This window comes from Thermobia domestica, chromosome 2 (assembly GCF_964235325.1).
Source record: "Thermobia domestica chromosome 2, izTheDome1.hap1.1, whole genome shotgun sequence".
Taxonomy (NCBI): Eukaryota; Metazoa; Arthropoda; class Insecta; order Zygentoma; family Lepismatidae; genus Thermobia; species Thermobia domestica.
The window spans coordinates 14161597-14176894 of NC_137455.1; the positions used below are offsets into that span (position 1 = coordinate 14161597).

The 15298-nt window shown below is 37.2% G+C and overlaps 1 protein-coding gene across 37 annotated transcripts in view; it reads right to left on the reverse strand.

Moving 5' to 3' along the window:
* Positions 1-15298, reverse strand: part of LOC145670271 (uncharacterized) — a 312108-nt gene that overhangs the window by 67167 nt on the left and 229643 nt on the right. Inside the window, exon 1 of one of the 37 annotated variants that reach the window (XM_081738884.1) lies at positions 13315-13512. The exons of 34 other annotated variants lie outside the window; for them this stretch is intronic. In XM_081738884.1, coding sequence (XP_081595010.1) covers positions 13315-13481 — 167 coding nt within the window. In that variant the 5' untranslated portion in view covers positions 13482-13512. Of the gene's footprint in view, positions 1-7224; positions 7338-13314; positions 13513-15298 lie in introns of those variants that run through there. 2 more of the 37 variants (XM_081738826.1, XM_081738992.1) reach the window with 2 other exon arrangements.

Below are 15298 nucleotides of genomic sequence, written 5' to 3' on the forward strand. Positions count from 1 at the left end.
ACGCACGCACCTTACAGAATTACAGGCACAATGCAATAAACGAAATAACTATTTCTCAAACACTTCCAAGTTCACGGGTAGAACTGACAGAGAGAATAATATATTTCCTGCACTTGTCTCCTTACAAAGAGTTTGTCGCTATAGAATGGTACACGATGCACGTAAGCTCCTACCTTATACCGTAGCTGCTACGACCAGGAATGCCATTAGCGACCAATATTGCTATTCTCTTAATCGTGCAGCCCCCATTGCTTATAGTTTCAGTTTGAATGTACAAACACACACACGAAGTGGCGAGGTCAGAACCACTTTATGAATGCTGAGGACTTTCGTTTCTTGCATTGCCGTAATTTTGTTCTGTAAGAATGTTGTCTCTGGAGCTATGTTCATTGCCACTGTAGTTATCTGTTATCTGCTACAAACAACGGATTTTTCAACATTCAAAGAACTGTAAGTTGTAAACCGTTCTAGATATGGACAAACTAATTAGTATATGAGATTGGGTGGAAAAAAATATTGTTGTTTGATACCTCACATGACTCTCTTTTTATTTGAAACAGTTGACGTCGATCCAATATGGCGGATTTCAAGATGGCGGTCATGATCCGGAATGCCATAAAAACATCCCTCCTAACTTGATTTACATAGTTGAAGTCATAACTATTGCTTCTCCATCTATTTCGAAAAAATATCGGTCTTGCAACTATCAAATTATATTGTACTTGTCTTTCCCACATTCATGTTTCTATTTCGTTTTTCCCATATTTCTAGTGCTCATTAGCAGCTAAAATTTTTGTCAGTGTGTTATATTCAACCCTACATTAGGACAGTAGTTGTTTTCTTTTGCTAACGCAACGGCGAAGTGGTGAGGTCTACTTGTTAGATTTATATGATACACTTAAAGGCTGCACATCTAGAGTTTTTGGTTCTGAATATTCTTGAAATTCTACAGTTTTATATAACCACCATCACGGTTTAGTCAGTCCTCAAGTTTTCTGTATTTTTAACAAGAGGGATTCAACATATGAAGGGTGTGAGGCAAGAACATGGTAACCCACAATTTTACTATTTTAAGAAATTAGAGATTTTCTGTTGCACAATCCATTTTGAAAGTCGGAAAGCTGATTTTTTACATAAGACTATACATGAAGGACTAAACGAAGCGGTATGCGTTGCTGTCTATCTGCTGCATAACTCAGGAATTGAAAATTTGTTGGTTACCATGTTCTTGGCTCACACCCTTCATATCAGGGTTGGGAAAAGCCATGGTTTTTATTGAAAAAAAAAACAGTTTTTTTTTGGTTTAAATAATTTATTCTATGTATTTATATTAGATATGGACAGAAATTTGCTTGTTTCGCCTTGGTGTTATGCAACAACAAGGTTATGCTGGAAGGGGTCACATAAGCTAAAGCGGAATCCAAACATTTTCTCGGCTTACATCCAGAAGAAATTGTCCATTTGGACACGAACCCGGGACTAATTGGTTACAAATGCTATTGCCGACTCACTTACGAAGGATTCCTGATAAAAATACCTTGTACTGATCTTTACATAGGCCTACTTGTTAATATAATTGTCAAGAGTCATTTCAGAAGGACAAAAAGATAAACAGTTACACAAGTAGAAACATTATACAGAATTATATACAAATCGGGAAACTCTCGCCTTAGCCATTGGGAAAATCCTGTTATTACTTTAAATGTATTTGTATGTAAAATTTTAAGGCCAACGTATCATAATCACTACACTAAAACTGAGGTATTAAATTACAAAATTGGTATGTAGATATCATTCAATAAAATAAAAACCAAGTCAAATCCAAGCTGATGTTAGAAGCTACGTAGACAGTTGATAAATTTTGCCAATTTCTATCAATATATTTAAGCAACCTTGGCTTCTTTATAAAACAACAGGCATTCATTCAAGTAGAAATACCGTCATTTCCCATAAATATAGTCCAGGCATCCAACTATGGTCCAAGACAACTTTCATGACGTCATTAGCAATAGCTAGTACGGTTTCCTGCCGGGAGTTAAGCTAGGCATCGGAAAGAACATCCAATAGGTGGTGCAATAGGGCAACATAGCTGGTTTCAACGCGCGGGTATTATTTGCGCGGGAGACGTGATGTGATGAAAATAACAATAACTGCCTCATGCACAAAAGTGTGGAAAGTAAGCTTCGGTGGATAAAATTGATAAGTATGATACGCATGAAAGTTGTTATTTTAAGAACAGTCTTATGTCTACAGTAAAACTAGATATAAACTACTGAAGGAAATTATATTGTTTCTATGTAGTAGGCTAGTAAACAAAAGTCTTCAACTTGAATCCCAACAATGTACCACAATTTTCGTGGACCATAGTTGGGAATTCTAGTCTGTGAAATGTGGTAGCGTGTTATTATAATGTGGACCATAGATGTATCCCATTTGGTTTGCACCTTTATTTCTTAGTTTTACCCTAGGTCTATTTCATTGACTATAGGCAGTGGCGGATCCAGGCTGGGGCCCTGGGTTCCGGTCTATCAGTTTTATTGAAAATTACTAAATTATTAAATGCCAAGAAGCAATTGATTGCTTATTTTACTGGTGAAGGACGGAAACAAGGAACCCTTCCGAAAGCTATATTTCCGAACCTCTTGCGTAAGCTAATGGAAACGCTTCATGATCGAGGAGCAGTTAACCTACAGTCTGGGTTTCGCAAAACTGGAATATATCCACTGAACAGGAACGAAGTGTTAGATAGATTGCCATCATCTGATCCTGAAAGGAACAAAACTTCCTCTCTTGTATCAACCGTTTTCTTACAACATTTAGAGAAAATGCGTTATGGAAACGACACCAGTACCAGTGCTAATAATGATGATACCAATGCGTTAGCGTTCAAAAAAAGTACCGGTGCTACCCGGAAGAGAAAACTACATGTTGAACCTGGTAGAAGCATTTCAATAGATGAGTTTCAAGGTTTGGGAAATGTTGCAACAGAACAGCCTTCCACAAGTGGATCTCAAGCACCAAAAGCTCGGAAGCTTTCTAAAAGTAAGATGAAAGTGAAGCGCAGACGAGTTTCAAAAGAATTTGAATCTTCAGACAGTGAAGATGACGAGCCGGAACTCTGACGTTTAACTCATTCAGATACAGATACAAATATCTCTATGTTACATGAAGACGAAGACCATTTCTCTACCAACATCTTTAGCCATGAAAACTCCAGTTGCAATGGCGTTAACTTGCAAGAGGGTGTGTATGTTATTGTGTCTTATGACAGTAGGCTATGGCCAGACATTGTAAAGGAACAAGGGAGACAGGGGCTGTTGTTTCTTGTATGGAAAAAGCTGGCTCGTACTGGATATGGCCACAACAAGAAGATAGGTTATATTATCCACTAAGTGATATAATCATTAACATTATTCTACCTCAGCAAATTTCCTCTTCCCGAGGACTTTTCAAAGTGAAAGAACTTGATAGAGGTATGGCATAGTACTTTGAATTGAATTAGATTTAACCTGTAATGGTACTGGTGCTTTCTTTAGTGTAGTACCGTAGTGTTAATGTTGAAATATCACTGATATTATAAATGGTACTATTTGATAATTTACAGTGCCGTTTTATTAAAAACTTTGTACTTTAATACTTTTATTTTCTTTTTAATAAATTTTCTATTCTGTAGATTTTCATTTTCATGTAAATTGACTCCCAACATTGCCTTCCATACCACAATCTATTCATGGACCATAGTTGGGCAACTCAGAACATAACTATGTACCACCATATTTTCTTTCATAAATGTGAACGTAGAGTGCTTAGTTTAACGACAGTAAATTATTTTATTAGCGGAAGGTATAGACTACCCAAAGCCAAAATTATGCACTTCTGCGGCAAATATTAGAAAAGATATGGCCAAATATATGCAAAATCTGGACCATAGTTATGGGAAATGACGGTATATAATTTGGCTTCATTTCGTATGTTTAGGCTTAACATCCTTATGAAATACCAAGGTTATCACGGAGAAGACTTTTGCTTAGAGGGACACCTCGAATCGCTACTTGGTTTACACTTGAAAGATGAGTTGTGGTTCGACCGAGAATTGAACACGGGACCCCTTGATTAAAAGGTGAAAAGTAGATAAACGTAATGCGGATGGTATGATATGTGAAAACGTCACCATGAAATTCACACGATTTAAAACAGTTTTTAAAAAAAAAAAAAAAAAAAAAACATGGTTTAAACCAACCAACCCTGCTTCATATCATTACGGAACTTTCCCCACCCCACCACCACCAAAAAAAGGACTACGGAATATATTTAAGTTAAGATAAATACAACTACACAACAAACATGACTGAGTGGAGTTTTTGCGCTTCTATCGGGAAGTTCGGGATTTAACCCAGCATTCGACCATTCTGACAAAGCTTTTCTTCATTCCATCTGTGAAGTAGAAATAGTGCGTGTACTGAGAGTTGGCCGACTTCCTTTCTTATTGTTTTTAAATCATTATTACTAATTACCAGCAGTGACAGTTTTGCGAAGATTAGAGGGGCGGTCTTTCGGACTGAAGCCTGTTCCCCAAATTACGGAATGTCTAAAACAAAGGAAATATCTATTAGTTATGCCTTTACTCATAAACTTTAAGCTCCCGTCAAATGAAAATTACGAATGTTTAGAAAAACTAAACATTAGTAAGAAAAACCCCTCCCAAAATACTCTGTAAATCCGCCACTGATTCTCAGTATAAAATGATCTTCAAGGTTGTATTCGGAAGATTATCGCTAAATATATAAACGAAACGAAATATTATGCGTGTACTCATAAATTTCAAACTCCTCCCAAATAAAATTAGGACATTTTAGAAAACGAAACAATCAGAGAAACCCCTTTCAAAGTACTTTTCTCAATCTGCTACTGATTATTTGTATAAATTAGTATTCAAGATTGTATGCGAAAAATTATTGCCAAATCGTTGCACAGCTACAGTATAACAGAAATGTGGAAGTACGGTTTGACGGATATATTGAAAAACGTACGCTTTGACGGATATATAGAATAACATAAGTGTAACTTTTGCGCTAGAAGCTAGAGTACTAAGCTCTTAGAAATGAAACACGGATGACAAACTATAATGATCTAGAGAAGAAAAAAATGTCGATAACTCAAAAGTTAAATAGCCTCTAAAATTACCCTCAAATACTACATTCTTTATGTTAGCTTTAATTCGTAAAACATGTGCTCCATCCATCTTGATGGTGAATTTCAGAGTGAAATATGGCATTTAGGTCATGGAATTCTTATCTAATTATAGAATATACTATAAGAAAGCTATTTAGATAGAAAAATCATGAAAATGAAAAAAGCCAAAATTTCCAAAATTCTCGGTTTTTTTCCAAAAAGCCGGCTTTTTATGTGAAAAAAACCATCGATTCAAAAAAGCCGGCTTTTTTGCATCTCTAATAAAAATACCCACGCTTGGATATGTCGTTGTTTGAATAGCCAATAGGCTATCTCAAAATCTGCGATATTGCGTTAACATCGGAACTTTCTATGATTTTACAAGATCTACTGATTATTCCGGCTTCTAATCAATTTAATATATCAGGAATGAGGCCTCTGTCACCTATGACTATTACGGATTTTTACAGGAATCTGTAGATTTCATAAAATCATACAATAATTGTGAGTTAACACCGGTGCCTTCTACCTAGTCTAGCCATAAATTCTGTCAGACACTTTTTTGTGTATATATGAAATACGGTTTGAGATTTTTCAATCTGCTTTTAATATGTTATAACCACATGTATTCTTTACAATTGGCACCTATCAAACTTCAAAATGTCCACCATTGGCACGCATACAGGCTTTGAGTCTCTTGGGCCAGTCATCTATTGCAGTACGGAGAGTATCAATCGGAAAATCCGCCACTGCAGCCACCAAGGAACGCTTCAAACTTTTAAGTGAAGAGTCTTTTCTTGCAGACCATGTCTTCTAACACTGTTCACAGTTTGTAGTCCAGAAGGTTTAAATCGGGGCTACCAGAAGGCCACTCAGCACTGAAGATGAAATCTGATACATTGGCCTCCAACCACTGTTGTGTCATCCTTGCCTTATGAGCTGGCGCAGAATCCTGCTGGAAGGTCCAGTGATCATTGTTAAATATGGTGTCACTCAAGTCCTTCACAATAGGCTCCAGAACAGTTTCCAAATATACCCTGGCACTTGTTTTTACACCTTGCTCACAAAAGTGAAGTCTGGTGTGGCGTTCATAGCTCACCCCCCACCAAACCATGACTGAAGAGGGGTGATGACATCTCTGAACCTTAGGAACTCTCCCACGAGCTTCTCGAGAGCTTGCTGCATATATCCTATCATTTTGGCGGTTTAAGCTCTCTTCAATGGTAAAGATTTTCTCGTCGGCAAAGAGGATTTGCCGATGTCCACTGTTGGCGTACCGCTGTAGGAGCTGTCTTGCTTCAGTTTCCTCTGTTGCTTCAGCTGTGGTGTCAAGAAATGCTCCGTGCTCCGCCGATAAGCTCTGACCTTCAGGTCTTCAGAAAGTAACCTGAATATTGATCTTGGGGCCATGTTGAGCTCCAGTGCCATGATCGTCTGCTTCCGGAGTTGATTTCGCCGCACACGAGCAGCCACTGCTTTAACAGCTGCCACTGTTCTCACACTGTGAGGACGACCATTCCTTCGCCGGCCACGTACGCTGCCGGTTCCAGTAAACCGCTGGATTGTGCGGTAAACAAATCTTTTGCTGATTTTCAGAAGTTTCAGCAGTTTGAAAATCTCACTTGGTGAATTTCCACCCTTATGCAAGGCAACCACTGCAACTCTATTTTTGTACTCACTCCATTCCATGCGTAAGCGAAGCAGATCCACCCGTTCTCTTTCCCTGTTCGGCACACACTGGCCAGGGATGACCTTGAGCTAAATGGTTCTTTGCCACCTGCACAACATGTTCTACAGTCAAAGCCAAAAGTTTGTGACAATATTTATGGCTAGACTAGGTATGACTTGATGAGATGCACATTCTTAAATTAGAATAAAAAGCACTACCGTATTAGAAATCTATCCAAGTGTGGGTGCTTTTTACTAATGGCATGGTCGTTCGTTCTTTATACAAGAAAATTAAAGAAGCAGTACTATTTGGTCGCAAAATTAATAAATGGTCACAGGAACATCAATTTCTCTGTCATGAGAAACCAGTAAATATATACTTACAAATGAAACATTTTCATTCGATGTCTTGCCGCCATTCTCTGCTTTCTACTAACAGCCTTTGTTTTTCTTCTGTATTTACGGTACTTCTTGTTTCCCATTGTTAAGTAACCCACCCATATGTTAAAGAATCCACTTCAAGAAATAACCACTACCTTCCAGAGGTTGAAATGCGTAATTGTGTACACTATCCTTCCTTATACAAGCGAATTTAACCCTCACAGATTATATATTTTCCGAAACTGTCTGTAGGAATCTAAGTACACAAGATTTATGACTAACATAATTTAAGGTGAATTTAAAAACGCACTAACAATAGATAGCAGCACGTTTCCCCTATCTTCGTAATCCATTTTGTAAAGAGCGTCAATATCCTTAAAAAATTTAATCGAATTCAGAAGACGAATTTTCACACTTCGACCAAAGATAAATTGAATCAATAAGAATAATCCGTGTACTTTTATGACATGTTATTTCCATTGTTGAGATATTTTAATTGTTGGAAGCCTGTTTCCGAAGAGTAAAATTGCGTATTCTGTACGGAAGATAAAACAGTATGAGAAAGTATTCGCTATTATTTCTAATTGTTACCGTGAAAATGACAGGATTAAGACTACACGCAACATTTCACAACCAAAAATGTTTTTCAATCAAACAAAAGATAGATACATTATTTTCTTAGTATGCAGCAAGAGTATTTAAAATATGGCTCACTAATTTTAGCAAAGATTGTACTTCTTGACCGTAAAATACGAATTTTTAATATAACGTGTAAACATCGCCTGTAATTATAAATAAATTTTAATCCCTAACTGCTCAATAACTTATATACAGTATGTAACACACTTGTTCGTACAGTGTGAATATACTGAGGAAATTGGTTTGTAACTGCCAAAATGTGAACGTTATGTACTAGCTTTGTTTTAATTTGTTGTAAGGAAACATCACAAGCACCAATATATGAAAACCACGAACCAAATGTAACATGCAAACTCTAAAATAGTCGAAAGAACAAAAAGCTACGTTTTTCGTGCAACATATTTCTTCGTACACCAACTATGCTTTCAGAAGGGTGGCATATTTTCTTGGTCTCTCTGAGCTTCCTACGTAATCGCCCTCTACAGATACAGGGTGCATTACGAAAGACGAGAGCGCACGGTGGCTTACGCTGTGAATCTGCTTTTAAAGAAAATGGTGTGTCGAAAGGAGTTAAGTAGTAATTTGAAGGAAGTGATTGTAAACTTTGCCTCAAAAGGTAAGTCACTTAGAAACAGGAAAAATTGTGAACAAATGCCATTCAATTATTCAGTATATTGTGAACAAATTTAAATACAACGGCTCAACCAGAAATTTACTACACATGGTGCCAGAAAAGAAACTAAATGAGAGAGATAAGCGAATGATTGTGAACGAAATCAAAAGAAATCCTAAAATTAGTGTACCACAACGTCGTCCAGCATTAGAAAGTGTGCGGAGCAAAATAGTGTCCAACCAGACGATTCGTACAGTGCTGTGGAAAAATGGTTACCATAATAGAAGAGCAAGGAAAAGACCATATATTAGCAAGAAAAATCGTGCTTTTACACGCGAGTTTGCTAAGAGGCACCTGAATGACAGACAAGAATTTTGGGATAGTGTCGTCTGGTCGGATGAGAGGAAAATAAACTTATTTGGCTCAGATGGCATCACAAGATTATCGAGAAAAGCGATTGCCACAGGCGGATCATTCAGATGATTTTTGTTTTGCAAACTCACGTCTAAGAGCACGATTTTTTTTTTTTTTTTTGCTAACATGGTCTTTTCCTTACTCTTCCACCATGGTAGCCGTTTTTCCACAGCATTCTACGGATTGTTTAGTTGGACACTACTTTCTTACGCACACTGTCTACTGCTAGACGAAGTTGTGGTACACTAATTTTAAGATTTCGTTCGATTTCATTCGCTCATCTCTCTCATTTAGTTTCATTTCTGGCGTCCCGCGCGGTAAATTTCTGTTTGAGCAGTTGTATTTACATTTGTTTACAATGTACTGAATAGTTGAATGGGATTTGTTCATACTTTTTCCTATGTTTCTAAGTGACTTACCTTTTGAGGCAAGGTTTACAATCACTTCCTCACTGAGAAATGAATTTTTTCTTCTATCATACCACTTTTGTGATGCAATTATCATCAGAGCTGGTAATTGCGCGTCAAAAGTTTTTTTTGCGAATCACGTTTTTGGACGCTCAAAATGCTCAGCAATTACATTTTTTTAGTTTCTACCAGGAACGTAGCCAGCTGATTTGGGTTCTGATATATACTAAACTAGTAGTATAAATAGCAAACTAGTATTTATATAGAGGAGAGGGTGCAAATGTGGAAACCCAGTTTGTATTTAATTTGTAAAAAAAAGCAGTGAATCGTTAATTTAACCTGGAAAATTGCCTCAAAATGCCTTAGAATGTTAGAAATATGGGACCATGATTCGCAAGTGCAAAAACCACATACGTAAAAAATAAAAATAAAAATATTTGGCACATGTACTAGCACATTTCGATTTCTTAAAAAACTGAGGATAATGTGGAAACACCCTAAAGTTACAGTAAATCAATGTGTAAACATATAAAGTGGTTGGATCATAATATGTTTTTAATCTGTAGATGAACAAAGACAACAAACGATTTTAAATGATTACAAAGTTTAAAAGCTGAAAGTTACAAAGTAAACAAATTTCGATTCAAGGTTTTGTTGTAAACAAACAAAGATGTTATGTAGGTAAATTCTATTTGCAGAAATCACAAATATAAATGTCTGTTTCCACACTGGCACACTAAGAGTGACTCCATTCCTCCCATAATTGACTTTGAATCCATAGTTCACCATGCATATCTTTCGAAAATGGATTCGCATAAAATATGCACAGAGTGTCTTTTTTGGTGGGCTCTTCTACTCTTAACTGGAAAAGACTGCATTTTTTTTTTTTTAATTCGAGGATGAACTTTGGGCATTTTTCTACTTTTGTTACCGCCTGCAGGCGGTTTCTGTTTAGATCTAGTCGTACTCTTACGGTTAGATAAGGATTCTTTGAGCTGTTTTTTGTACGGAGACGATGTGAAAACAGCGCACGAACTCGGCTTACGATCTGTATTCGAAGTCTTCCTCTTCGAAAGGGGTATTTTTATGCTGTCATATGGTGACACACAAACTTTTGAAGAGATGCTCGGAATGTTGGGATCCTCTGAAGAGATGCTCGGTACGCTGGGATTCTCTAAAGAGATGCTCGGTACGCTGGGATCCTCTGAAGAAGTACTCGCTACGCTGGGATCCTCTGAAGAAGTACTCGCTACGCTGGGATCCTCTGAAGAAGTACTCGGTACGCTGGGATCCTCTGAAGAAGTACTCGGTACGCTGGGATCCTCTGAAGAAGTACTCGCTACGCTGGGATCCTCTGAAGAGGTACTCGCTACGCTGGGATCCTCTGAAGAGGTACTCGCTATGCTGAGACTCTGTAATAAAAATCGTGGAGAAAATTATTTGCCTTTTTTCCACCTCTTTGTCAGTTTCCACTTTGCTTTACTCCTACGCCTTACCCCTCTGACCTACCCCTCACTTAGGCCATGAATAAAAAGTATCTAACATATACTTGATTCAAATGTGTGTTATCTTCAATAAATTATTTACTAATAATAAAACAATGCAATGGACTTTGGGGTGGGGGAAATGTGGAAACGTTTCCACATTTCCCTCATCTACATGTTTCCAAGTCTCCCGCATTCTAGTCAAACTGGATTGTACGAATTAAGTTAAAAACACGTTTGCTTGTGATTGATTGAATGCCACCAATAACTCCCTTTCACAATACTCTGATATATATTACACTACATTTATGATACTTTAGAATTAATAATACTACACACTTACCTCCAAAAACTTCACGAAAATGTGTAAACAACAAACGAGGCACCACCATTAACTACAATTGCCGACCGCTTCATAGCGTTGTGCCGTGACGAATAGGGACAAGGGTGATTGTTTACGGCAATCGCTACAAGGGTAAAGCTCTCTGCAGTCAACATATGTTACGTTTCCACATTACCCTCACGTTTCCACATTTGCACCCTTTCCTCTACTAGTTTAAATATTTGGAAGGCAAGTCAAGATTTGGACCCCGTGCTCCCCCTAGCTACATCCTTGGTTTCTACACAACTTTTTTCCGCTAGAAAGTACCCAAGTGAATTAAATAGCGGCATAAATTGCTTGCTATAGTACAACATGTAAATAAATTTTTAAAAAATCATTCAAGTCATAGCCTACGATGCGGGGGCTTGCGAATATGATTCCCGATGTCAATACTTGGTCGACGTTGAAAAAAAAAAAAAAAGTGGATCAAGACGACTAAAACTATAAACCAGATGAGAGGATAGAGACGCATGCTAACATGGAGAATACACTCAGTTGTAGCTACAATATATGAAATGCACTACTTTTCGTAGTGACTCTGGTGTTTTTACCATGCCTTGAAAGAAAGAAAGCGAAACAGATACCCTACTATGGCACCTGAAATGCCCGCGGCTGAGTCAATACTTAGAAACATTTTGGCGGACCAAGAATGAGGAAAACCAATCCGGCAGGAGGGGGAATAGAAATGACATGCCAATTCCAATGTGAAAACCCTCTGTGCAGCACAAATAAAAAAAAAAGTCTTATCAGATCCCCTCGTTTGCTTGCTTCTTTTCAATTCTTGGAATTCTAACCCGAAGCTAGTCAGTCACGTGATGTGCAAAGCAGAGAAAGTCTTGGTTCATCTGCTTGCCCCACCATAACCACTGTTGCGAGATAGTATGTACTCATAACTGATAGATGAGACTTATTATTATTATTATTCAAACTAATGGAATAAGGGGGCGGGACAACTTCACACTTACCCGTCCGATTTTGAGATTTTTCTACTCAAATCGTTAGTTTAGATTAGTTTCTAAAATTATTATTTTCGAAAGAGTTCTTTTATACTAGAAATAAACTAGGGAGAGGAGGGATAGTGTGAAGTTGTCCACCCGTGAACAATATCCATATAGTTATACTGCACTATATAACTAGTTACTCGTCAGTTTACGCAGTTCTGAAGCTGCCTATCTCAGTTTTGCAAAAGTAAATATTTTATTTGACAAATATGTTTGAGGACCAAGTGGCATATAATTATAATCGTACTTCTTTTCTTGAATCAACATCATATTCGTATACATCGCTCTTTGTCATGATATGTATCAATTAATTCCACATAATCTCTAGTCCATTAACATTAAATTATTATTATATTGTGCTAAAGATCGAACAAAATGACACGCACGAATTTTATACGTACCATGGAATATTTCAGAACGAAAATGATTCTCACATGTGAATATTATTATATTATTTAATCGTCAACATTATTTATATCTTGCTTACTATCCGATCACAATTGACAAATATTGTACCTACGTAAACCAAGATTTCGAAGATAGACCCCCCTGGTATGACTTACGGTTCACGGGTATCCTTGCGGGCCACTGTTCTTAGCACTCTAATTTATTGAAATAACTTACAGTACACTGGTACCCTTGTTTGGTTTGCAGTGAGAGTATTAAATGTAGTACAATATTCCGTCCCAGTCTAAATAGTGAGTCAATATACTACAGATTGTATATAGAAACTGGCGGGTACTGAGAACAGATGCTAAACAACAAAAACAAAACATAATTAAAAAAACAAGAGAGACAAAAATAATGTAAATATACATTAAATAATAAGTAAAACGAATATAAAGAGTTATCTACTAACATACTCCAGTAACACGAAGCTTATATATGTACCGTGTCATGCGAAAACGAACTAAGCGCCACTTTCATACTTTTAAGAAAATTACGTTTAAAGGTTGATGGCCAGCATTAAGGTAGCCGTAATCTAAAGTGAAATTATGTTTCTTTTTTTGGAAAGTGTTGGTTTTCCTCTCTTTTCGATTGTGCAAAACGTTCTAATGCTTATCAGGAACCAAAAGTCGCACTTACGTGGATTTTCAAAATTTGGCGCTTAGTTCACTTTTGCATAACACGGTACATATATACATAATCATACCTTTCATCATGCTGTCTTGAATCTTCAGCGGTTCCTTGTTCTTGATAACATGAAGAAGAATCAACAGAAACAACAATTTCAGTTTTGCGACGTTTAGCGGCGGCTCGAGCAGATTTTGAGGCCTTATTTCGTTTTCTGGTTTTTGATAAAGGTCGTTTACGAGCCATTATGTATTTGCAGTATATCAGCTCACGCCTGATTGGGAACACCTTCAACTCGTTAGCTACACTGCGAAATAGGTGATAGTAGGACCTTGTAGTTGTAGAACATCCCGTCGAAAATGTGAGTGGCGCTAGCGTACAGATGTTCCTTTTAAAATGTTAACACTTTGCGCATTTATTCTCGAAGTACATAAAGTACGTTGGTAATACATGTTGAAGTATAATATCGAGAGGAAGAAGACATTTCAGTGTTTAGAACGATATATAAATGTTGAACATCGCTGGCCTCTTTCGACAAATATAAGTAATCAAAAACAGATTTGCGCTGTGGTGTGCAGTTTAGTTGCATTTTAACATTCCAATATCTAGTTCTTAAGATAATTAAAAAGAAATCAAGCTTCAAAGAAAAATTTAATACCATTTCATTCTAATCAATAATAATCAGGGAATAACATATTCAAGTTTCGGAACGATTTTTTTTATTAATTATTTCACTACATTAGAGCAAACATTAATTAATTATATAAGCGCATATTGATTATATAAACATAAAATTAATCATTACTACTATTAAATATTGCTATAATGTTATATACTCAGATCATTTCGATAAATTGCGTTCTTTAGTAATTCTGAGTAGAGTGCCAACGCCCTTAACTCCTTTGACGCACCATTTTCTTCAAAGCAGACTCACAGCATAAACTGCTGTTCGTTCTCGTCTTTCGTAATGCCCCCTACGTCCCTAAACGGCGATTAGGTAGCAAGCTCAGACGTCGCAATAACTACTAATCTGATTTTCAAGAAGCTTTGCACCCCTTGTAAACAATGCAGACTGCAGTGCAAAAATGTTGCCAACTAATTAATGTTAAACAAAAAATGTTATATGCAAATTTGTGCTAAGAAATGAATAAACAAACTGAAGGAGGGAAAAAACAATGAGATTAAAAATAAAATGGCATGGGCTTGTGATATGAGAATCAGGAACCACTTTCTCTCGTTTGCAGTGGCGTACGCACTGCTCTCCTGAATCTTTGAACTACTATGTAAACGCAGACACGCATCACGAGGAAGAAGCGCAGAAAGTTGAATTTCTTCTACCAGCGTAAATTACAACTAAAACTTACTATCCCCACTCCTAACGTTTCCTCTAGCTGAGAATCTACCTAAAATGTTAGGATTCAGAGCCACTATTACATGATGACTTAGTGTTCCTACTAGCAGATCTATGGTTGGATGGATGAATTAAAAGTTTATCGTCCCCTTCAACAACAAGGTTCTATAAGATTTGGACCTACATCAGAACAAGTGATCCGAACTACATGAATTTCCTCCGGAAATCGAACGCGGGTCTCCCGCCCGACGACGAGTACGCGGATCATATAGCCACAAAGGAGTTAATTATCAGATCTAGGAAAACATGTGCAGTTGTACTCACGACTTCTATTCAAAATTGAGCTCTTCGGGGCCGCGTTGGCTCAGTGGTAGAGCGTTCACCTCTGGCACATGGGGTTCCTGGTTCGATCCCAGTTTGCGCCAAATAAACTTTGTGGTAGACAAACACTGTGTGCGTCGTTTCCTCTGGGTCCGTCAATTTCCTCCCACTTTCTTCATTTCAACGTTTCATTCATGTTTTCATCATCACCGCCTCCTTTAGCCTAACCTGCATTATCGTGGGACGTAAAACTCGAAAAATTTCATTTTATTTCATTTCCAAATTGAGCTCCTTGTACGTTTCCATTATAGGCGAGCGAGTGTTTGGAACAAGCAATTGTTCATTCTCCAAGAACTTGAAAACTACTGAGTTTACTTATTTATTGAATAGA